We start from the raw sequence: 24,630 nt of genomic DNA, 5'->3' as shown, positions 1-24,630 counted from the left end.
GGTAACCCTTCATATGAATTCCTTCTCCATTATGCATTATAAGCACATTCACAATGCCTTATGAGCTATGCATAATGCACTATCAACAACAGAGTTGCTAATAGCTGCTCATAAACATCTATAACTACATACATAAAGTATTATGAGCAGGGAGCATGCTTGCTTGTACTATTTTGTCATGTATCTCTTACATGTTTCTTACTTATTAACTATGAATGATTTAACAGAATTTAGTACATTATATAACAAGATGTATGTACATATTAATGAAAACATTTGAATTTATGTGTATGACCATAATTAATGTGTATTCATGTGTGGCTTGCGTGTGCTTTTGCTAATTTGTGCGTGCACAGGTTAGAATGGGAGGTGAGTATTGTGTTAGGGAACACTGACTGAGCTAGACATTAGTAACACAGACTGTGGACTCACAGTAAACATCTGTAGTTAGTCATTAACACAGTTTAAACAGCACATCCCGTCAGTCCTGTCCCGGCCTTGTTTCTGAAGATGTGAGTAAAAAATATATATTTTAATGAATGCTTTGTTTTGGCATTTCTCTTTTTCATTGGAAAATTGTCTGGTTTGATCAATGATATGTTTTTATTAGTTGATGGCAAGGTCATGAGTCAATGCTAATTCACTCTATGGGCATGTGTCCCTCCTCCTATCGTTTGGACAGGGCCATGTTTGTGGAGATTCCACAGTCGCTAGTCGTGTCTTTATAAACGTTGCATGAGGAAAGATGCAACCGAAGTAACACAAAGCATAGGGAATTATCACACCAGTTTGTGTTTCTCTATGTATCACTAATATTTGAATCGCTGTGTCTTAAAGAAGAACATTGAAGTGGAGATAATTGAGTTTGTTGTTCTTTACTATCTGGTATGGGACCTCTATTTTTATTTAGCAATAATTAATGTGGTTTAATGAAGATATAGATCTTATACCAATAGAACTTGTTAATAAATACTGAGTGTACAACTACTGTGTGAACATCAGATTAACGTAAACATACATCTCTATGCTACCATTCACAAATGTGTTCCCTGTGGACAGTTTCCATTGGCTGCAGGGTCTGTAGACATCATGGGCGAGCTTTTCCTCTGTGTGACTGCGGCTCTCGCTTTGTGGTCGGCTTCAGCTCTCAGCACATCAGGTAAAAAATGTATAATCTGAAGACCCAGTAGCACGTTTTTCAATGGCATTAAACATATTGTCCACCACCAATATGATGCAATCGCCTTTAAGGTCACAGCTGTACGGACAAACACTGCAAAATGTTTATGTATTTTTGTCATGTTTCTATATAGTATATAATAGTACTGCATGTGCAATAGGAGAGACCAGTGATTGGGTTGTGTGTAGATAGCAAAAGTGTTGTAATTCCAAATATCACAGGACTACAACAATGCACAGTTCTGGTGCTTAAAGAGTTACATTTCCTGAAAGCTTGTGTGCCATGTTGCACAATAACATTGAATAACATTCTAACCTTACAAGACAGTTCATTGAGGTCTAATAGAACTTGATAATGGCAATGCAAAGCAAAAATGAAAGTTTCATATTGGACAAGTACATGGCAGTGGTGGGAAAAAGTACCCAAATGTCATACTGTAGTAAAAGTAAAGAAACCTTCATAGAAAATGACTCAAGTAAAAGTGAAAGTCACTCATTGAAATACTACTTGAGTAAAAGTCTAAAAGTATTTGGTTTTAAATATACTTAATTATTAAAAGTAAAGGGAATTGCTCAAATATATATAAAATATAAAGTATCAAAAGTAAAACTATGAATAATTTCAAATTCCTTATGGTATGCAAACCAGAAGGCACATTTTCTTGTGTTTAAAAAAAATTTTTTTACTGATAGCCAGGGGCACACTCCAACACTCAGACATTATTTTACAAATGAAGCATTTGTGTTTAGTGAGTCCACCAGATCAGAGGCAATAGGGATGACCAGGGATGTTTTCTTTTTAAGTGGATAAATTGGACCATTTTCCTGTTAAAATGTAACAAGTACTTTTGTGTGTAAGGGTAAATGTATGGAGTAAAAAGTACATTATTTTCTTTAGGCATGTAGTGAAGTAAAAGTAGTCTAAAAGTAATCTAAATAGTAAAGTATAGTACAGATACCCCAAAAAATCTACTTAAGTAGTGCTTCAAAGTATTTTTACTTAAGTACTTTACACCACTGGTACATGGTAGTCCCTCCTTGTTATAACCGGTTTTCCTCCTCTTAATGCCAAATTAACATACCTGGTTTTGTTGGTCAGTGTTTTCCAGCGGTCCTGAGGCCCACATGCTTCTGCGCTCCAAAAGGGCCAACACCTTCCTGGAGGAACTGAAGCCTCCATCGATGGAGCGGGAATGCCTGGAGGAGAGATGTGAGTTTGAGGAGGCAAGGGAGATTTTCATAGCCAGGGAAGCCACGGTAAGCTGTTTTTAATTCAATTAAATGTTACGTTTTTGAGTATACCATTTCTGTATGAATTGAGTATATCAACTCTGTACGGCTAAGGAATAATAGACATTGACAGTTTTCTACTACTTTTCAGTTGGAATTCTGGACGGTTTATACAGGTCAGTGAAGTCTTTTGTTTCCGAATAGACTCATATATCCTTCTAACTGCCTTGCATTTTATACTATTTATGTTGTACACTTTGTAAGGACATTGGCAAACATGTATATTCGGGAATCAGTTGAATGAACAAACAGATATCTACACAATGTTTAAACTACAAGCAAATGTTTTCTACCAAAACAGCTTCACTGTCGGTCTCCCTGTGTCAATGTACTGTACCTCTCAGACACAACGTACAAAGCTTCTGTCCTGTGATGGAGAGAAAATGTTGCCATATTGTTTGGCCTGCTTATTGTTCAGGGTTACATCTGTCTTTGGTGTGTATCTTAGATGGAAATCAGTGCATTTCAAACCCATGTGTGAATGGGACCTGTGTGGACCTCTACCAGTCCTATGCCTGCCGCTGCAATTTAGGATTTGAGGGAAAAGACTGCAACCAACGTGAGCTCCTGACACCGCTGTGTTTGATACGTTTGCACCTGCGATGTTCTTGAATTTGAGTGTTTGTTGTGTATCTTTTTCTGTGATCAACTTTCTGTTTTCTAATATATGAGAAACAAACATTAACATGTGTTTGTCATGTCTGTGATGTGAAACGTCTTTTCTGATTTGTGTGTTTTGTCTGGGAGAGTACTTGTTACATCTCTGGTTCTGGTTCTGTTCCTTGTGTCAGTGCTTCTTTGTGTTTTGGCTTTGATACGGTCTGTTGTGTTTAGCTAGCACAGCCACTAATTGTGCAATAGCCAACGGTGGTTGTGACCATGAGTGCCAAAACCACAAGGATGGCCTGAGGCGTACCTGCAGCTGTGTCCAGGGATACCGTCTCCACCAAAACTCTAGACACTGTGTCCCCGAAGGTAAGAATTACTCTGGGGCCCTATTTAGAAACAACCCTGGCTATGCCTGGCTCTTTTCTGTGGTACAGGGAATTCTCCTCAAACGGGATAACATTTATGTAGGGGATTGTCTAACTTGTAAGTATGTGTTGTAAAAATGTGTACAAGAGTACACAGTGTTTTGGAAATGTTCATCCATGTGTGTCTTAAACGAAAAACTCGAGCAGGTGGAGAAAGCAGAATGAGACAGGTGGAAAGGACGGGACAGCGATGTTGTGTTTCCATCTTTGCTGACAGCTATGTTGTGTTTCCATAAGTGGATAAATTGGTCTAAACCCTTAGATACCTCTTCAATTTGAGCTAAAAAAAAGTTAATAATGACAAAATGTTTTGTGTTTTGTGTGTCTACGGTGCCCAAATAAATGAAAATAGAGATACGTTCTAATTGAGCGAGGCATCAAAGTGAACAACCCACCCACCGTGCTTCGGTTGGGTCATTATAATTAAGCAATAAGGAACCGGGGGGCGGTTTGTGGTATATGGCCAATATACCACGGCTAAGGGCTACCCTCTAGCACGACGCAATGTGGAGTACCTTATCACAAATCCCAGAGGAGCCTTATTGCTATTATAACCTGTTTACCAACGTAATTCGAGCAGTAAAAATAACTGTTTTGTCATACCTGTGGTATATGGTCTGATATACCACGGCTGTCAGCCAATCAGCATTCAGGGCTCGACCCACCCAGTTTATAATTCAAAACAATGCATTCTAAAATAAATCACACACACCAGTGGCGGTCAGTGACATTAAAGGGTGGACAAAATGGCCTTATTTCTATTACAGCATATTGGATGACTCTCATTCATACTCTGGTCACCCAGTTCAATGTGACAGCGATAGGTTTAGGCTACTACTTGATACTACAATTTTCCCTATACCCATCATGGTTGCTACACCCTAGCCTATGAATGAAAGTTTACAACATAGGTGCCCACAGGTCGAGAGACAAATTTGAGGTTACGGTGATACATGGCACACAGTGACATTCAATACCGCCTTTGTTCCATTTGCTTGCGTTTAAGAAACGTTTTCAACAGAATCGGCGGAATAAATACACCCCTAATCACGTGTAAACACAGTTCACTTTCATAGCAGGCACATTGTATTCCTTCTCGCATATATGCGCTCTCCTCCTCTCACCTCTTCCCTTTGCTTGTGGACCTCAATGCACAACACATCAGCTGTATGTGACCAGGCCAAAAAAACTTTCCAAGCCAAACCGCTACACACAGCCTACATCGTTGTCACCATATTAGGCCGCTGCATTCATGCAGTAACGTTACGGTGTACAGTCAGTAAGCAGTTACACCAGTGGGCCCGGTGGCAATAAATTAGTAATACCAAAATCTTACCTTGAGTTGGAAGAGTTCCAGTGTTGTGTTGAAAAGTCATAGCCAGGGTCTATTATATTTAGTATAGTTTTATCTAAAAATGATAACTTTTTTAATGTTTTTTAACTTTTTAAATCTTTATGAAATTCACTCAGGAGGATGGCCCTCCCCTTCCTCCTCTGAGGAGCCTCCACTGACACATTAATGTGTGACTGCTTGTGTTTTAGTGTACAGTACAGTCTCTCTTCATTCCTTTCTTACCTTTAGGTGCCCACTCCTGTGGGCAGATACTAGTGGCCAAGACCTCCTACAGTAAACCCATTCAAGGACTACTGCCCTGGCTGGTAGGGGGAGAAATGGGCAAGAAGGGGGAGAGCCCCTGGCAGGTACCATCCATACCTTGATCCATACACTACCCATACATTGATTCTGTTTCAGTACCCATGCACTACAACTGACATCAAAAGTAGTCTAGTGTCAAGATGATTCTACTTCCCAGCCCATAAAGGGAAAAGATAGACATTTCCAGATTTGCAGGGCAATATTATATTTTTCATTCATTTGGGGTTGAAACATCTAACTGGATCTATACAACCAATGACGTGGGATGTGGAATCATGTTGACATTAGACTACAGCGGAAATCTGAAAACATCTGACAAACATACATTTATGAGTGTAATACGACTTTAAAAATTCATAAAGTTGTTTGTGTGTGTGTTTGTGTGTGTCTTAGGCTCTTGTGTTGAATGCAAAGGGGAAGTTTCACTGCGGAGGGGTCTTGATTGATGAGAACTGGGTCCTCACCGCAGCCCATTGCCTGACCAGTAGCCTTCGCTTCAGCGTCAGACTGGGTAAGTCACATTATACCTTCATCACTAACCCGATACAAGGTGAGTTGATTATTATGATAATTATTATTATACACTCCAGCAGACCAATCCTTCTCACCTTCTTCTCCCTATACATAGCCAGATTAGGTTCGTGTTCAATAGGGCATGCAAAATAAAAGTTTAAAACCAATTGCAATGGAAAAGGAGTGTTTCTTATCAGTGACTGTAAAACACTTTATCCTATGTTGCTGTAACCCGCTCTTTATCACTGATTATCCATATTTAACTGTCACTCATCTACTATTTCAACAACAGGTGACTACGAGCGCTATAAGTTGGAGGGCACCGAAGTCACCGTGCCGGTGATCAAGACCTTCTCTCACCCGAACTATGACAAAGTCACGGTGGACAACGACATCGCCCTGCTGCGCCTAGCCTCTCCTGTCTCCTTCTCCGAGTACATCCTCCCGGCATGCCTCCCTAGCCGCGCTCTGGCCCAGGGTGTGCTCCACCTCAACGGCACACGCACAGTGGTGACGGGTTGGGGCAAGGAGGAGCAGAACTCCCAGCGCTTCACCTCAGCCCTCAACTTCATCGAGGTGCCGCTGGTGGAGCATGAGCTGTGTGCCCGTCAGATGGTCAACAACGTGACAGGCAATGTTCTGTGCGCTGGTGTGCTAGGACGGCGGGAGGACGCATGCGAGGGTGACAGTGGCGGCCCAATGGTCACCTTGTACCGTGATACCTGGTTCCTCATCGGCCTAGTGTCCTGGGGTGAGGGCTGTGGTGACGAGGAAAAACTGGGCATCTACACCAAGGTCTCCAACTACAATGAGTGGATTGAGAGTGTGCGGAAGGGGTGAGACAAAGCTCCTGAGCCCGAAGACAAGTCCCTCTACGCTTCCAATTCCTTCCCTCCATCCTCCCTACTGAGTCTATCCACCCGGCTACAGTATAGATATGTAACATGCTTTGTGAAATAAATCAACACATTCTCAAGTTTCACAGTTTTTCTTTAATGTTACTTGGCAGATTCATTATTTTGTCATCTTTACAAACAAAGGTACAGTAGAATACTGGCCTTTGGTATAATTCACATTTTTTATTTTATTTAACTAGGCAATTCAGTTAAGAACAAATTCTTATTTAAGAAGACGGCCTACTCCAGCTAAAGTCTAACATTGCTGGGCCAATTGTGCACTATGGGACCCCCTATCACAGCCAGTTGTGATACAGGCTGGAATCAAACCAGGATCTGCAGTGATGCCTCTAGCACTGAGATAGACCGCTGCACCACTTGGGAGCCCAAAGCTATTCATCCCGACCGGGAATTGACCCCGGGCCGCAATGGTGACAGCACCAAATCCTAACCACTAGACCACCAGGATAGAGATTCTAATCACACTTTATTTGGATAGTCCCATAAAGATGATCTACAGATGGTCATACTATTAAAAAAACTATTTGTTGATAAGCAACTGCTTGCTAAGGTTAGGGTTACAAGTTTAGAGTAAAGGGTAAGGGTTAGGGTTAGGTTAAGGATTAAGTTTAGGGTTAGGATAAGGGTTAAGGTTTTCCTATGAGATTTACAGTGATATACTTTCTTAAAGGGATTGTAGTTGCCTAATATTCAGCCCTAGTTCGTACAGAAGTATTTTTTCTATTGGCTATTTCTACCTTGTTGTAGCACATCGAGTATCACAGTTAAAGGCCAGCACTTGTACAAACAGTTGTACAACAATTTATTTTAGAAATTCACATATATACAGTCTCAATTATCATATGGTTGATTTATTTTCTCTAGTCTAGATTTTTTTGTCTCTTGTCTTGATTTTTTTTATGGCTTAAACATGTCAGACACATAGCTTCAGTAAAGTCTCAAATATTTTAGGCTACACAAGCAGCGCATGGCACATAACGCATGTAAACATAAATCATGTAATACCAAAGACATGTCATAGATGAACCTATAGCAATGAACAACATTAAACAACACTGACAAAGGGAACAGAGTGTTGAAAATGTCTGAAAGCACCCAAGATGTCCCCCATGTATACATTCAGCAGACAGTCTTATTCAGAAGCAATTAGTGCAAAGTGCCTTCCTTAAGGGTGTCGACAGATTTTTCACATAGTTGGCTTGGGGATTTAAACCAGTGACCTTTCAGTTACTGGCTCTATGCTCTAACAGCTTTGCTACCACTTGCCCCATATCCATGGAAGGGGAACATCTGATCATGGTTGCAGACAGGTTTACATAAAATGGGTGCTGGGACGCACTCCCAATAACAAATCAGGGCACCCTGGCGCCAGGATGGGCACCCATATAAGCTCCATATAAGAACCCCAACAGCCAAATCAAATCAAACTTTATTGGTCACGTACACATACTTTGCCGATTTTATCGCAGGTGCAGCAAAATGCTTATGTTTCTAGCTCCAACAGTGCAGTACACCGAACAATACAAAACCATACACAAATGAAAAAAATGTAATTAAATAAATTAAGAAATATCAGAACAAGCAATGTCAGAGTCCAGAATATATATATATATACACAGTGTCTTCGGAAAGTATTCAGAACCCTTTACTTTTTTCACATCTTGTTATGTTACAGCCTTATTCTAAAATGGATTAAAAAAAAAAAATCAGCAGCAATCTACACACAATACCCCATAATGACAAAGCGAAAACAGGTTTTTAGACATTTTTTAGAGCTCCGAGACAGGATTGTGTCGAGGCACAGATCTCTGGAAGGGTACCAAAAAATGTGCAGCATTGAAAGTCCCCAAGAACACAGTGGCCTCCATCATTCTTAAATGGAAGAAGTTTGGAACCACCAAGACTCTTCCTAGAGCTGGCCGTCCGGCCAAACTGATCAATCGGGGAGAAGGGTCTTGGTCAGGGAGGTGACCAATGACTATGTACATAGGGCAGCAGTCTCTAAGGTACAGGGTAGAGTACCTGGTGGTAGCCGGCTAGTAACCGTGACTAAGTTCAATTCAGGTTACTGGGCAGAGGCCGGCAAGTGATAACTATTTAACTGTCTGATGGCCTGGAGATAAAAGCTGTCTTTCAACCTCTCGATCCCAGTTTTGATGCACCTGTACTGTCTCCTCCTTCTAGATGGTAACAGGGTCAGACTGCTGCTCCACTTGGGAGCCCCCAGTAGGTGTGTCCAAACTTTTGACTGGTACTGTATATGTATACATCTTCATTTACATTACTGTAAGTGTTTATATAGTAAAACAACATTTAATGCATCTTCAAAGCTACAAATGATCATAGCCGCATCCTCAGAACAATCTGTCGTCCCCACTTGCTTCATTATGTCCACCATTGTTCCTGTACCCGAGAAAGAAAAGGTAACTAAACTAAATGACTATCGCCATGTAGCACTCACTTCTATCGCATGAAGTGCTTTGAGAGGCTAGTTAAGGATCATATCACCTCCAACTTACCCAACGCCGAAGACCAACTACAATTTGCATACCGCTTCAGTAGATCCATGGATGGCGCAATCACCATCGCACTGCACCCCATCTGGACAAGAGGAATACATATGTAAGAATGCTGTATATTGACTATGGCTCAGCCTTCAGCACCATAGAGACCTCCAAGCTCATCACTAACGTCAGAGCCCTGGGTCTGAACCCCGCCCTGTGTAACTGGGTCCTGAAGTTCCTGACGGGTCAACCCCAGGTAGGGGGTGAAGGTAGTCAACAACACCTTCGCTAAGTTGATCCTCAAGACGGGAGCTCCACAAAGGTACGTGCTCAGCCTCCTTCTGTACTCCCTGTTCACCCATGACTGCGTGGCCATGCACGTCTCCAACACAAACATCTAGTTTGCAGACAACACAACAGTGGTAGGCCTGATTACCAACAATGACTAAACAGCTTAGAGGGAGGAGATGAGGGCCTTGGCGGAGTGGTGCCAGGAAAATGAACCTCTCCCTCAATGTCAACAAAGAGAAGGAGCTGATCGTGGACTTCAGGAGACAGCAGAGTGAGCAAGCCCCCATCCATATCCATCGACCAGAGAGGGTGAAAAGCTTAAAGTTCCTTGGCGTGCACATCACTGACAACCTGAAATGGTCCACCCACACAGACAGTGTGGTGAAGAAGGTGCAACAGCGCCTCTTCAACCTCAAGAGGCTGAAAAAATTTGGCTTGGCCCCTAAGACCCTCACAAATTTCTACAGCTGCACCATTGAGAACATCCTGTCCAGATGTATTACCGCTTGGTACAGTACGGCAACTGCACCGTTCACAACCACAGGGCTCTCCAAAGGGTGGTGCAGTCATCCAAACACATCACTGGGGACACGCTGCCTGCCATCCAGGACATCCGCAGCACCCTGTGTCACAGGAAGGCCAAAAAGGTCATCAAGGGCCTCAGCCACCCAATCAACGGCATGTTCACCCCACTACCATCTAGAAGGCGGAGACAGTACATGTGCATCATACTGAAAAATTGCTTTTCTCTCCAGGCCATCAGACTGTTAAATCGTCACTACTAGCTGGCTTCCACCCAGTATCCTGGCTTGAATTTTTGTCACTGCTACTAGCCAGCTGCCAACCAGTACTCAACCAAGCACCTTAAAGAACACTGCCCTATGTGCAGTTGAACACTGGTCACTTTAATAATGTTTACATACTGTTTTACCCACTTCATATGTATATACTTTATTCTAGGCAAGGCTCATCTTATATAACTACTGCTGTACACACATGTTCTATTCATATACTGTCCATAATGTCTATACACACCATAATATACATATATATATTTTATATTCAGGACTCTGACATTGCTTGTTCTAATATTTCTATATTCCTTTCTTTTTATTTTTGGGATTTGCATGTATTGTTTTGTATTGTTAGGTATTACTGCACTGTTGGAGATAGCGAAATGCATATGTTCCTACACCTGCGATAACAAAATATGTGTACGCGACCAATAACATGTGATTTGATTTGATGCTTTATCTAGTCAATAGCAGCCCGCTATTGTAACATGTTGTATTACCTGAGCACAGGTCATTGCACCTGCTCTACATTAGCTGCTATAACGAACGTTTAAATGGCTAAGACTCGTTAAATCCCTGCAGAGTTAAGATTCAGTATTGCTCAGATAAATATTTAATGTGCAGAGGAGAAACATTTCTGAGCTGTAGAGATTTCAACGCAAAAAGTCTGTGGTAGTACATCTCCACAAAGCATCCCATCTGGTTTGTCATGTTTTTGACTCTATTCCATTGTAATACTTCCCTCTAGAGGTTAAAGGTGGCACTGCAACAGCCTCTTCAGTGTTTGTACATGGGTACATAAGTGCTGTCAATGACTATAGAGCCAGAGTAACACTCTCTATGCAACCCCATGGAAATATACATTATTGTGACATATAATTTAAGAGATTGGGTTGATTTATGAACCAACTGTACATAATGCATTATGATGGCACTTACATTGTCTATTTTCACCCACTTGTGCATTATAATACCTTTTTTCAATTATATGACTTGCTATAAGCATTCATAGCAGTGCATTGCTCCTTTCAGCAGGCTTTTTAAATGCCTAAAGGCTACACATATATTAATAATACATATACAAAGACATATTTTTGATAAAAGGACTCCATATGGCTTCTTATAAGAAGTTATATAAATTCATACTTGTAATGTATCTAGAATGCATTCATTACAAAGCATGTGGCTTTGTAATGCATTGGCTTTGTAATGAACAAATGGAGCGTCATTTTGAGGGTAAAAAGTAACACTTCTCTTTGTTTCTCTAAGGGGTAGAGGGGGCCAGGGTCCCACAGGGTGGAGCTCGATGTAGAAGTAGCCCCTAGCCTACCACAGATCTAGGATCAGATTACCCAACCCAAAATCATAACCTTAACCATTAGAAGGATGGAAAATATCGGACCCTGGCCCAGCGATTATAGGGGCAACTTCTACCAACTCCAGAGGTGGGGGCTCCTCTAGACCGGAGGCTGGTCCACCACTTTAGATACAATGCTAGTTTCCCAGACACAGATGTCCTTTAGAAATGCTATGTAAAACTCATGTATCATTAAACCTAGACCTGAATTTATAATGGAGATGTTCCATTGACCATGGTTTTTAATCTAGGATTAGGCTTAATCTGTGTCCGGGAAACTGTCCCAAAGAGTTTCAGGACGGTCGGTTTATGGTGGAGAGCTGCAGAGTCCTAGAGGGCGAGGAATTTGGCACAACATTAGGTTGGGGCGTTGTCCACCTCCCCCCGCCTCTTTTTCAGCTCTTGCTCATATCTTTCCAGCTGGGCCCAGAATCCCGAGTTGGGGTCCACCACTGAGCGTGAAGTCCTCACTTTCTGGAGAAGAAGGTGAAGAAAAGGAGTGTATAATGGTAATCAGTTACCTGATCAGCCCTGGTACACACATACTGTACCTGAATCACGCAACACATTGGGTGCATCTCAATACTCTAATATGACTTCCTCTCCTCCTGATGCAATGACATTAAGAACTGGGCAGGTATTTCAAGCAAGCAAAGTCTTGGTAGGCATCCTTGATATAGCTTTTACTCAGCTGTGGTTCATTAAGAGATCATTGAAGATGAAAGACAGGAGACGAGGACAGGAGACTAGAGGCTTCTGCATGCTTCCCAGCTGAAACAGTTCGGAAGAGTTTGTGCATACAGTACCAAGCAAAAGTTTGGACACACCTACTCATTCAAGGATTTTTCTTTATCTTTACTATTTTCTACAATGTGAAATAATAGTGAAGACATCAATGAAAAATAGTGAAGACATGAAAAAAGACCAGCCAGCTCTGCTAGATGAGTAGAATGGAGAGTGAAGACGTATTCTCTTGTTTGTGTCTGGAAGTAGCGTTAGCTAGCAAGATAGCCAACTTTCGCCAGTTAACTTTGGTGTGAGGCAAGAAAAGTATTATATTATATATATATATATTATATTATATAAAAGTATTATGAGAGTTGGATCAAGATCATCTTTGCTCCTTAGCAGATTTTGGGGTTCAATAATCCTCGTGAGAATCAAGGACAGTGGATAAGAGATAACATATTAAAGTGGCCTCCCTGTGAACAGACATTATGTTTGTTTTGACTATAATTGAAAGGCTAATTTAATAGCGAGGTGATTTCGATGTAATACGTTGTGTGGCCTAAATGATCTGCGGGAATAACCTTGTGAGAATGGAGTCCTATTTGAATCACTGAATCATGCTTGTAAACAATTGCAAGTGTTTGTTTTCTTACTTGTAGCCTACACAGGAGAGACAGTTGCCTAAATCTAATGAATTCTGATAATAGCGGGTATGCAATTGCAATAGAGCTGTGACCATGATCATGATAAAACAAGGCTACAACAGCAATGGATCGAAGTTTTGGGTGGTAAGAGGCTGTGCCCACCAAAATGTGTTTTTGCCTTGTGAATTTTCTGATGTATTTTATACATTTGGCGCATTGTCTTCTAGTAAGGAGAGAATAATTATGGTTTGGTTTCTTTTATTTTCTAAACCTTACGATGTATGACAGTGAACAAAAACATTAAAGAGTGTTGATGTACACTTAATGAGTGTTGACAATATGTGAATGGTAATATGTTATTTGTGAGTTTTTTGATAGCACTCTAATGATGCGATATTTTAGTAAAACAAGGTACAGGGTTAAATAATGAGTAGAGTGGTAATGGAGACTACTGCGTCCGCTGCATTTGGGGGGGATGCTGCGATACAAGCCGTAGCATCTTTTCAAAAGAGCAGCAACAAATCCTCTTGAAAGCAGCAGGACAGGGAAATGGTACATAGCGGTGTATGGCCTCAGTTAGATCAATAGTGGTTCATAGAGATTACGGTCTTTATGTTAAGGGAGACATAGGTGTCATGTTCTGACCTTAGTTCCTTTGTTTTGTCTTTGTTTTAGTATGGTCAGGGCGTGAGTTGGGGTGGGCAGTCTATGTTTGTTTTTCTATGTTGGTTTTTGTGTTCGGCCTAGTATGGTTCTCAATCAGAGGCAGGTGTCGTTAGTTGTCTCTGATTGAGAATCATACTTAGGTAGCCTTTTCCCACCTGGGTTTGGTGGGTGTTTATTTCCTGTTTAGTGTTTGTCATTCACCTTACGGGACTGTTTGTTTGTTGTTTATTGGTTTTGTTCAGTGTTAATTTTGCTTCATTAAATTATGGACACTTACCACGCTGCGTTTTGGTTCTCCGATCCTTCTCGCTACTCCTCCTCAGAAGAGGAGGACGAGATCCCTGACAGTAGGAGACCACGTCTCAAACAACTTTTTAATAGATGCCTGGGATCAAATATCCCTGATTCCTTATGCTAAATAAATTGACACTTTTTTCCAGGAGAATGGGGGCAGTCATTTTTTTTCTCTCTCTTTGAAACGTTTCCCAAGGCTATGGTTTTTGGGAGAGAGCAGTGAGTTAAATTCTGCAGTGTCGTTAGTATAAAGTTATCTGGATTAGGCTGTAAATTACCAAATTAAATAAGGCCTGGCCATTTTTTTTGCCATATGTTTTACCACACACACACCAGCAGGCACACAACTTACTAGTTCTAAATATGGGATAGTGCCAAGGTATCTTAAAAGGGCAGACAAATGGAATTTCCTGAAGTTTTTTTTTAGAGTTTTAATTGACCGCATGTGAATTCTTTTGATAAGAAATGTACTGTAAACTTACTGTAAACCTGGGATACAAAATGTATGAAATGTTTTATTGTTTTTCATGAATTAGTCTAATGTAGTAAGAAACACTTATTTAAAGGGTTTGAATGACCTCTGTCCTGACTTTCTAGTGTGGTTTGATCATCCTCACTGGAAAGCCAAAAGATGCTGGATGATGAATTTAAGGTAATTTGTACTGATGATAATTACGAAGGAGGTTATAATTAATTGTTCTATATGTAATTCGGACCATGTCTCTAGTCTATTTTTCTATTCCTTGAATCAAGTTATGGGTCCAAGTTTTTCTTTATGTGTCACGTCTGCTCCTGCTCCTCCCCTCCGGCCTACGACGTCGCCAGAGTACAAACCACCGATCCTGGGATTCATCATTACACACACCTGGGACTCATCATTATGTGTACTTGTTAATCATTATGATTCACACCTGAACTCCATTACCTTCATCATCTCCTCCTCTTTATATGTCACTCTCCCATGTTCATTCACCAGTTGGTATTGTTCTTGTGTATCAGCGTTCTGCCTTATGTTAGTGTCGTGTTCTTGATTTTGTTGTTTTATTAAAACATTTCATCTGCACATGCTTCCGACTCACTGCCCCATCATTACAGAATACCAACTCAAAATATGGAAGCAGCAGGACAGACGATTGATGAACAAGGTTACCTTCTTCGTCAACACCATGATCAGCTGGCTCAACTGGGGATGGCCATGGAAGATGTTCCCCGTAGTCTACAACGTCTCAACAGCAAAGAATATTCTAGAGACAGTCTACCCAATGAGTCAGCACACCAGCCCATCCAGCAACCCGCTCAGGTCAGCAATGCCCGTCTATCCCTCCCGGAGAAATATGACAGGACACCATCCAAATGCCATGGCTTCCTCCTCCAGTGCTCCCTCTATTTTGCACATCAGATGGGAGTCCCCAACACCGAAAGGTCTAAGGTTGCCACGGTTATTTCTCTGCTGACTGGGCGGGCATTGGAATTGTCTATGGCCGTCTGGGGGAGAGCCTGAGTCTTGTGAGGGGTTCATGGCTCTGTTTAAAATGTATTTTTGATCACCCGCGGGATGTGAGCGCGTGCTTCAGCTCCAGCAGGGGAATCAGACAGCTGCTGAGTATGCGCTTACCTTCTGGATGGTAGCAGCTTCCTGTGGCTGGAATGAGCTGGCGCTCAGCATGTTATTTAGAAGAGGTCTGCGCGAGGACGTCCAGACAGAACTGGCCTGCCGAGATGACAACCTCACCCTGGACGCACTCATTGCGATGGCCATCCGTCTGGATAACCTCCTCTGGGAGCGTCGGCATCTTCATCGCTTCTCTCCCTCTTTCGGAAAGTGTTCGGGATCAGAGCCTGAACCCATGGAGGTAGGGGTCACACGTCTTCCTGCAGTGGAACAACGCAGATGGATACAGCTGGGGCTCTGTCTGTACTGTGGCCAGGGAGGGCACAAGCGGTATCCGTTACTTCAGAATCCGGGATCCACTAGGGCAGGGGGAGGGTCACATGATGTTACATCCCCTGGATCAGGAGTAAGTATTCCATCTACTGCTCTTCCTGTTAGACTCTTTTTAGTACCCATCACTCTCGCTGACTGTGTCTACAGCTTTAGTGGATTTTGGCGCTGCGGGGAACTTTATGGATCAGACCCTTGCCTCCTCTCTCAATATTACTACCTACCCACTCTCCTCTCCTTTTCCGGTTCAAGGTCTCGACTGTCGGCCTCTAGGATCTGGAACCATCACACACATCACCCAACCATTCACCCTCACCATGGAGCCCAATCACCAGGAAAACATCCCCTTCATCACCAGTGCACCAGTTCACAATATCATCTTCGTCCTACCTTGGCTTCAACGCCATAACCCTACCATCTCATGGTTGAGGATGAGAATTATTGACCTGAATGCGGGAGGACCTGCTTCCCTGTTCCCTGTGGTTCCACGTTGGTTGAGAGTCCTGTGGTTGCCCTCCAGCCCAACATCCTGGAGGAATATCAGGATCTAAGCGAGGTATTCTCCAAGATCCGCACTACCTGTCTCCCTCCTCATCGCCCCTGGGACTGTGCCATTGACCTGTTTTCCGTTGCTAGACCTTCACGCAGATGCATCTACCCTCTGTCGGTGGCTGAGACGCAGGCCATGGAGGACTACAATCAAGAGATCCTCAACAGGGTTTCATCCGCAGGTCCACGTCCCCTGCATCGGCTAGATTCTTCTTCATGGCCAAAAAGGAGGGAGGATTACACCCTTGTATCGATTACCATGGACTCAATGGCATCACCACAAATATCGGTACCCTCTCCTCCTGGTGCCATCCGCCATCGAGCAGCTCTGTGGGGCACGGTTCCTCACCAAACTGGACCTGCGGAGTGCCTACAGTCTTATTCGTGTTCGGGAGGAGGATGAGTGGAACGAGTACTTGGTTATGCCCTTTGTCTTAGCCAATGCACCGTCAGTGTTCCAGGCATTCAGGGACATGCTCGAACATCAGGTGATTGTGTACATTGATGACATCCTGATCTTCTTGACCAACCTGGAAGATCATCCTCATGAGTCGTGGGTCTAGTGGTTAGGGATGTGGACATTCACCAGGCTCTAGATAGGGAGCCCGCACTTCGGAATTGTACTACCGCGCGCATCTATGTTCCCACAGGATAAGGGATTTGCCTGCTGACCTGGGCACACACAGCTGTCATCGTTGGACATCAAGTACTTCTCACACCATTCATTCTCACTGAGAAATACTGGTGGCCCACCTTGGTGCAGGATGTTACACGGTATGTCAACTCCTGTTCCGTGTGTGATCAAACCAAGTCCCGCCCGGAATGCTCCAGCAGGGAACCTCCTGCTGCTTCCTGTGCTTCAGCAACCTTGGTGTCATCTATCCATTGACTTTGTTACTGATCTTCCCCCTTCTGATGGTTTCAACACCATTCTGGTGGTAGTGGATAGATTTTCAAAGTCATGTCTTTTCATCTCTCTTCATGGTCTTCCCACTGCTCTCCAGGTCGCTGAGGCACTCTTCCAATAGGTATTATGGCCTTCGGAGGACATCGTCTCGGACCATGGCCCCCAATCCACATCCTGAGTATGGAGGGCCTTCTTGGAGAAGCTCAGGGTCACAGTTAGGCCTCACATCTGGGTATCGACCTCAGTCTAACGGGCAAGTTGCGAGGATGAATCAGGAGCTAGAGAGGTTCCTGAGGAGTCACTGTTAGGACTGGCAGGGTGAGTGTGCATGTTTCCTTCCTTGGGCAGAGTACACACAGAACTCTCTACATCACTCCATTGGGTTGACCCCCCTTCCAGTGAGTTTTGAGTTTCCAGCCGGCCCTGGCCCCGTGGACGCCGGGCCAGACCACGGCTCCTGCGGTAGATGAGACTCCAGCGCGCCGTCCATAGTCAGAAGGAACAGGCAGGAGTCACCACATTGAGGCCCCTGTGTTCCATCCTGGGGATCATCTCACTCTCTAACAGGAACCTCCCCTCTTTCAGGCCGGTGGTTCCTGGTCCCCAAGGGTCAATGAGGTGACATACAGGATAAAATTACCCAGTCCCTCTGGACATCGAGGTCTCTTTTCATGTCTCCCTGTGTCAGGGGTGGTTCCTGGAACCACTAGCCTGAAAAGGGAAAAGAGAAAAGAGAGTGAGATACGGCAGTGACTGGGTATGGGGGGGTGTATGCTGTTAGATTCCTATTGGACTCCCGACGTCGTGGGGGTCAGCTCCAGTATCTGGTGGACTGGTAGGGCAGTATGTCCCAGAGGATCCCAACAACATCTGTGATTTCCACCTTCGCCACCCGGACTGACCCGCTGCTCATCCTTAGGGTCGACCCCCTTGTTGGCGGAGTCCTGAGGCTAGAGTGTCACACGTCGGGGGGGGGGTACTGTCACGTTTGCTCCTGCTCCTCCCATCCCGGCATACAACGTCACCAAAGTACTAACCACCGGTCCTGGGATTCATCATTACGCACACCTGGCACTCATCATTACGCATACCTGTTAATCATTATGATTCACACCTGGACTCCATAACCTTCATCTCCTCCCCTTTTTGTCACTCTCCCATGTTCACTCACCAGTTGGTATTATTATTGTGTATCAGCATTCTGCCTTATGTTAGTGTCGTGTTCTTGGTTTTGTTGTTTTATTAAAACATTGCACCTGCTTACGACTCACCGCCCCAGTACATTATGGAGTTTTTATGGGTAGTGATTCTAATTATATTTTGTTATTTTAAATTGTTTTGTTTTATTTCTTAACCAATAGTGTTGTTTTTACAGTCACTATGGTGAGTCATGTGTCAAAATGGGGAATTACCCATCTTGAGGTTTTTTGGATTGAAGTTTACACACGATGAGTGATATGTATTGAGTGAAAAATGAAGGAGTGTATTGTCTCTCTTGTGATGTGTGTTTTGTCCTATATTGTTTTTAATCCCAAGATTGTTATATTTATTCACCAAATGGTTGTTTTATTTAATAGAGTAAGGTTCTTAGGACTCTCTCGGAGTTAACTGAGTGGAGTTTTTAATGGAGCTTGGGCTGGCAACTGATTCAGTGATGATGGCTTGGTGATAAAAAAAACTACAGCTGGCATTCCATAGATCAGATGTGGTAAGTGTCACTGAGAGAGCCTGGAGGAACAGAACAAAGTCCTCAGTATTCCTGATTATCCTGGCATCTGGGAGACAACACCAGAGGCAGATGACCAGAGGATGAACCCAAAGTGGCTTATGGTGCCCCCAATCAACCAGCTATGACTGAGCAATCTTGGTATCCTTGGATGCCGACAGTAGCCACACCATTGGAAGACATAGCTTGGACTGTAGCCTACAAAAACCTATTCCTACTCTTTTCTCACGATCCATAAAACCCATTTGGTGTGTCATCATAGTGGTCTCTGACTTGTGGTCAGACTCACTCAAGTGGAACATACTTAAAGTTGCGCCTTTTTAAAATGCTGATTTGAATGTCATTGAGCAAACAGAGAACTGTCAAAGATTTTTTTGCAAACATCCTTTCTGAATTGAAAAGTAATACTTGAAGTAATCATCTAGTTTTTCAAAAGTATCTTTAATCTGATTATAATATTTTAGATGTAATCTGTTACTCCCCAACCCTGTCTGTAATCAAATCAAATCAAATCGTATTGGTCACATACACGTGTTTAGCAGATGTTATTGCCAGTGTAGAGAAATGCTTGTGCTTCTAGCTTCGACAGTACAGTAATGTCTAACAAGTAATATCTATAATACATGAGATGGGTAATGCAAGACATGTAGACATTATTAAAGTGTTATGCATACCATCCCTACCTTGTCATAACACAACTGATGTGCTCAAACGCATTAAGGAAAGAAATTCCACAAATTAACTTTTAACAAGGCACACCTGTTAAATTGAAATGCATTCCAGGTGACATCCTCATGAAGCTGGTTGAGAGAATGCCAAGAGTGTGCAAAGCTGTCATCAACTACTACATGATTCCATATGTGTTATTTTATAGATTTGATGTCTTCACTATTATTTTACAATTTAGGAAATAGTAAAAATAAAGAAAATACCTTGGAATGAGTAGGTGTGTCCAAACTTTTGACCGGTAGTGTATATTGTTAGTTTTGGACTTAGGTCAAGGGTTTTTTCAGCTGTTTGGGCACACATTTTTTCTCTGGGCAAGCCAAAGTCTGTAGCTGAAGTCTATGCCCCTTCATCTGTGATTGGTCAACAGTAGGGAGTCTTCAATAAAGTATTTGTTGTCATTCAATGAGAGACGACTCATTTTCATGCACATTTTTCATTGACAAATATTGCACCAAACATTTAAAATTGCACAACTAAGATCTCCTCAGCAAAAAATTAAAAAATGTATGTCACTTTTCTTGAGTTATCTTATAAATGAATTCTGACTATTTTGAGGAAGCGTATACTGGCTACGGCATCTCAAAATGGACAAACAGTACCATTGACCCTTTTTTTTCCGTTGTTCATGTGAAAGTCTTTTAGGGGAGCATGCCAGCACACTTCGGTTCGGTTCGCCTAGCAGAGTTCAGCTAGGTGCCAGGCGAACTGAAGAATGCTGAGGCCTTTGAGTGTGAGATGCACTCATACTTTTACAACCAGAAAAACAAAGATAGACAGATAATCAGTTGATTATTCTACCTTGCATTAGAGGCTGAGTTTGGGTGAATTCAATTTAAATTCAGGAGGTCAATGGAAAAGTCCCAGTTATTGTCAATGAGGATTTTGAGAATTCACTTTGTGAATTGACAGAGCTAGTAACCATCTAGCCCTGGAAAGAAGCACAATTACATTAAAATTACAATTAGACCAAAAGCCATCTTTAACCCATCACTCCCATCCACTCCTCCCTCCCTCTTTTTGTCACCTACCGTAAACGCCTCAGCCAATGAGAGCTTGCGGTACTTCATGAGGTACGCCACGCAGATGGTGGCCGAGCGGCTGCGGCCATTCTTGCAATAGACGACGGTGTGGCCTCCCTTGGATGCCTCATCCCGGATAGCGTCTGCACAGCTATCAAAGTAGCGGTACAGGTCCTCAGTGGGGTCGTCGTAGACGGGCACACGCAGCGCAGCGATGCGTGATGACTCGGGGAAGGGCTGCTGCTTGGACACGTTGATGCACAGCGTCACTGCCTCCTGCTGGATGAGGTCGTCAGTGCAGGCCGAGCGTGCGTTACTGATGAACAGCGCGTTGGTGACCTTGCACAGCTGGAGCTGCGGCTGGAGCATCTTCGACGGATGACCTTTGACCCTGGTGACACGTCGACCTTTGCTAACTAAGCCTGCGTTGCGCTCACACACTCACTCGCACCAATGTCAACTTTCCTTTCTCCTATTTCACGTACATACATGCACTTGTGTACAACACTTTTGACTTGTATCTTTCTCACAAACCCTTCACAGTGACATTCTCACACTACACACACAAATAAATAACAGTAGCCTACACACTGCACACAAGTAGATTCACACTTTTCTCGTGCACCCCCCAATGACAATTTAAACACATCCAATCACACTTCCAGTGACATTCATCAATTCCACAAACATACAAACACTCACTAAAACCGTCTACGCACTTGCTCTCTCACTGCAACACACACTCTTCATAGGGAAACTGTCTCTCCTTCAGGCTATGGCATGTGGGGGTTGTCATGTCGGTCAGCTCTGGCCATCTGACTTTGTCCTAATAGCAAGCTATATTTATTGTAGGGGGTAGGCAGGTCCACGGTCAGGCACTCCCTGGGTCCTAACACCAGTTTAGTTCACGTTCAAAGGATCCACAGTGATTCATATTCTATGTGATGAGCTGGGGGTAGATTTAATAGAGTAGGTGATCACTTTTTTTAGTGTAGTGGTCATGCAGTGTGCACCCACACATATGCACAACACACATCTGAAAAGTAGATCAGAGAGGAGATTGAATTATATATATTAAAAGAGTATAAATTCACAGTGGGGGATATGAACTATACAAAAAAGCACACATTTGAAGCTGGTTATGTGTGATGAAAACACATGAGTAATACAATTCATTATGACCATAAACACACCAGTATTCCACAATCATAAATTCACTGATATCCTATGAACTAATCAGAATCACATTGATTCAGAGACATGGACACACACAGACTTGGTGCCAGTCTGTGCAGCTGTCCTGTTTGCTGTGTCACCACCATCCTATCCTCCTGCTTCATCATCACTAGACTTTGGAGGTGAAACTCTGACTGACTCAGCAATTGCCTGATGCCTACTCCAGCCCATCCATAGCTTAGAGTATTTATCTGTCTTTCTTTCTCTCTCTCCCCCTCTCTGTCTGTCTGTCTGTCTGTCTGTATGAAGTGAGAAGGCAGACTGTGTTGTATCCTCTGTCCTCTCTGAAGGGGTTAGTGTGTGAGGGCTCTAGCCTGCTGCTCCCTCTGAGGAAGAACGTCCCAAAAAACATAACCTTCCTCTCCTTTCACTAGGACACGCACATCTCAACCTCTATATATCTGTATGTGCGTCAGTTGTTTTAGTCTGCCCTACACATAAAACTGTTTCCTGTGAGAGACAAGTGTTTTCACTGTTCTATGAAGTTAATGTGTGTTCTCAGTTGTGTTTGATTTCATTTAGTTCCCAGACACTTCCACCCAAATGCGCGAAGAGTCTGATGGGCCAACACATGTGGCGAGAGAGAGAGGAAAAGAGAAGCACTGATCTCAGTTGTCTGTAGGTATATTTAGCTGAGAGCGAGGGAGTGAGAGAGAGAGAAAGAGATGAATGAAGAGGCTAGTAACCAAGCACTGTAAAATTATATCTTCAAAGAGACAGTGTGGTGACAGTGTGGTGAAGGAGGCGCAACAGCGCCTTTTCAACCTCATGAGGCTGAAGAGATTTGGCTTGCCAACGCTTAATCGGGAACAAACTACCTGCCCTCCAGGACACCTACAGCACCCGATGTCACAGGAATGCCAAAAAGACCATCAAGGACAACAACCACCCGAGCCACTGCCTGTTCACCCCGCCACCATCCAGAAGGCGAAGTCAGTACAGGTGTATCAAAGCTGGGACCGACAGAAGCTGTTTTCCAGTCTCTCTCAAGGCCATCAGACTGTTAAACAGCCATCACTAGCACAGAGAGGCTGCTGCCTACATACAGACTTGAAATCACTGGCCACTTTAATAAATGGAACACCAGTCACTTTAGTAATGCATACATAAAACTCAGCAAAAAAATAAACGTCCCTTTTTCAGGACCCTGCCTTTCAAAGATAATTAGTTCAAATCCAAATAACTTCACAGATCTTCATTGTAAAGGGTTTAAACACTGATTCCCATGCTTGTTCATTGAACCATAAACAATTAATGAACATGCACCTGTGGAACGGTCGTTAAGACACAAACAGATTACAGACGGTAGGCAATTAAGGTCACAGTTATGAAAACCTAGGACACTAAAGACTGAAAAACACCAAAAGAAAGATGCTCAGGGTCCCTGCTCATCTGCGTGACTAGGCATGCTGCAAGGAGGCATGAGGACCGCAGATGTGGCCAGGGCAATAAATTGCAATGTCAGTACTGTGAGACGCCTAAGACAGCGCTACAGGGAGACAGGACGGACAGCTGATCGTCCTTGCAGTGGCAGACTACGTGTAACAACACCTGCACAGGATCGGTACATCCGAACATCACACCTGTGGGACAGGTACAGGATGGCAACAACAACTGTCCGAGTTACACCAGGAACAATCCCTCCATCAGTGCTCAGACTATCCGCAATAGGCTGAGAGAGGCTGGATTGAAGGCTTGTAGGCCTGTTGTAAGGCAGGTCCTCACCAGACATTACCGGCAACTACGTCACCTATGGGCACAAACCTACCAGGGGTGGACCCGACAGGACTGGTAAAAAGTGCTCTTCACTGACGAGTCGTGGTTTTGTCTCACCAGGGGTGATGGTCGGATTCGCGTTTATCGTCTAAGGAATGAGCGTTACACCGATGCCTGTACTTTGGAGCGGGATCGATTTGGAGGTTGAATGTTATGTTCATACAAATATTTACACATGTTAATTTTGCTGAAAATAAACGCACTTGACAGTGAGAGGGCGTTTCTTTTTTTGCTTTATTACTCATCTCATATGTATATACTGTATTCCATACTATCTATTGCATCTTAGCCTATGCCACTCTGTCATTGTTCATCCATATATTTATATTCATATATTCTTATTCCATTCCTTTACTTAGATTTGTGTGAATTACGTATTTGTTGTGGAATTGTTAGATATTGCTGAACTGTCGGAACTAGAAGCACAAGCATTTTGCTACACTCGCAATAAAACCTGCTAACCTTGTGTATGTGACAAATAATATTTGATTTGACCGCAGTTTCAAAACTACAATATTTTTTTTTGTAAGGGTGCAGGTGCAACAGACGCTTACTTGGGCGCCCGGTCCAGATTAATTGAATGCCCTTATTATTTGTAGTAGGTGTAACGCTCCGGGTGTCGTGGGAGTGGAGTCAGACGCAGGAAACAGAGAGTTCACTACTGTGCTATTTAATGCACTCACGAAACACTAGGTGCTCAAAAACAAATGCCCCAAACACGGGGTACGAGAACAGTACAGCAGACTACATGACCAGGAACAACACGTTCGTCTACTACATACACGAAGGTTACAATAAGTAATCCCGCACAAAGACACAGGCGGGCCGGCTGTCTAATAAAGCCCAACTAATCATTAACTAACAGGTGCTAACAATA

The 24,630-nt window shown here is 43.1% G+C and overlaps 2 protein-coding genes across 3 annotated transcripts; one reads left to right on the top strand and one right to left on the bottom strand.

Moving 5' to 3' along the window:
* The first annotated feature begins 405 nt into the window (after window positions 1-405).
* Window positions 406-6,649, top strand: proca (protein C (inactivator of coagulation factors Va and VIIIa), a). Of its 2 annotated transcripts, none has more exons than XM_024435019.2 (9): window positions 406-512; window positions 1,060-1,159; window positions 2,279-2,436; window positions 2,561-2,585; window positions 2,918-3,028; window positions 3,304-3,444; window positions 5,086-5,204; window positions 5,554-5,671; window positions 5,966-6,649. In XM_024435019.2, exons 2-9 carry the CDS (start codon window positions 1,090-1,092, stop codon window positions 6,511-6,513), a joined length of 1,290 nt encoding a protein of 429 aa, XP_024290787.1. In that variant the 5' UTR covers window positions 406-512; window positions 1,060-1,089; the 3' UTR covers window positions 6,514-6,649. The 2 variants fall into 2 exon arrangements, with proteins under 2 accessions (XP_024290787.1, XP_042184471.1); XM_042328537.1 differs by lacking the exon at window positions 406-512 and adding an exon at window positions 731-885.
* Window positions 6,650-10,425: 3,776 nt separating this feature from the next.
* dusp28 (dual specificity phosphatase 28) lies at window positions 10,426-21,762 on the bottom strand. The gene is made up of 2 exons (XM_024436416.2): window positions 20,751-21,762; window positions 10,426-12,010 (listed from the first exon to the last, which is right to left on the bottom strand). The coding sequence occupies exons 1-2, from the start codon at window positions 21,108-21,110 to the stop codon at window positions 11,894-11,896; spliced, it is 477 nt and encodes a 158-aa protein (XP_024292184.1). The 5' UTR covers window positions 21,111-21,762; the 3' UTR covers window positions 10,426-11,893.
* Between the last annotated feature and the right edge of the window lie 2,868 nt (window positions 21,763-24,630).

The sequence above is a fragment of the Oncorhynchus tshawytscha genome, linkage group LG10 (assembly GCF_018296145.1).
Source record: "Oncorhynchus tshawytscha isolate Ot180627B linkage group LG10, Otsh_v2.0, whole genome shotgun sequence".
In the NCBI taxonomy this organism is placed as follows: Eukaryota; Metazoa; Chordata; class Actinopteri; order Salmoniformes; family Salmonidae; genus Oncorhynchus; species Oncorhynchus tshawytscha.
Note: the sequence above shows the minus strand (reverse complement) of the source record. Positions and strands in the feature narration are given on the sequence as shown.

Coding starts and splice junctions, on each gene's coding strand:
- proca (XM_024435019.2), top strand. CDS start 1,090: ATGGGCGAGCTTTTCCTCTGTGTGACTGCGGCTCTCGCTTTGTGGTCG. Junction 2,437..2,560: donor TCATAGCCAGGGAAGCCACG/GTAAGCTGTTTT, acceptor ACTACTTTTCAG/TTGGAATTCTGGACGGTTTA. Junction 3,445..5,085: donor TAGACACTGTGTCCCCGAAG/GTAAGAATTACT, acceptor TCTTACCTTTAG/GTGCCCACTCCTGTGGGCAG.
- dusp28 (XM_024436416.2), bottom strand. CDS start 21,110: ATGCTCCAGCCGCAGCTCCAGCTGTGCAAGGTCACCAACGCGCTGTTC. Junction 12,011..20,750: donor CATTGGCTGAGGCGTTTACG/GTAGGTGACAAA, acceptor CTTCTTCTCCAG/AAAGTGAGGACTTCACGCTC.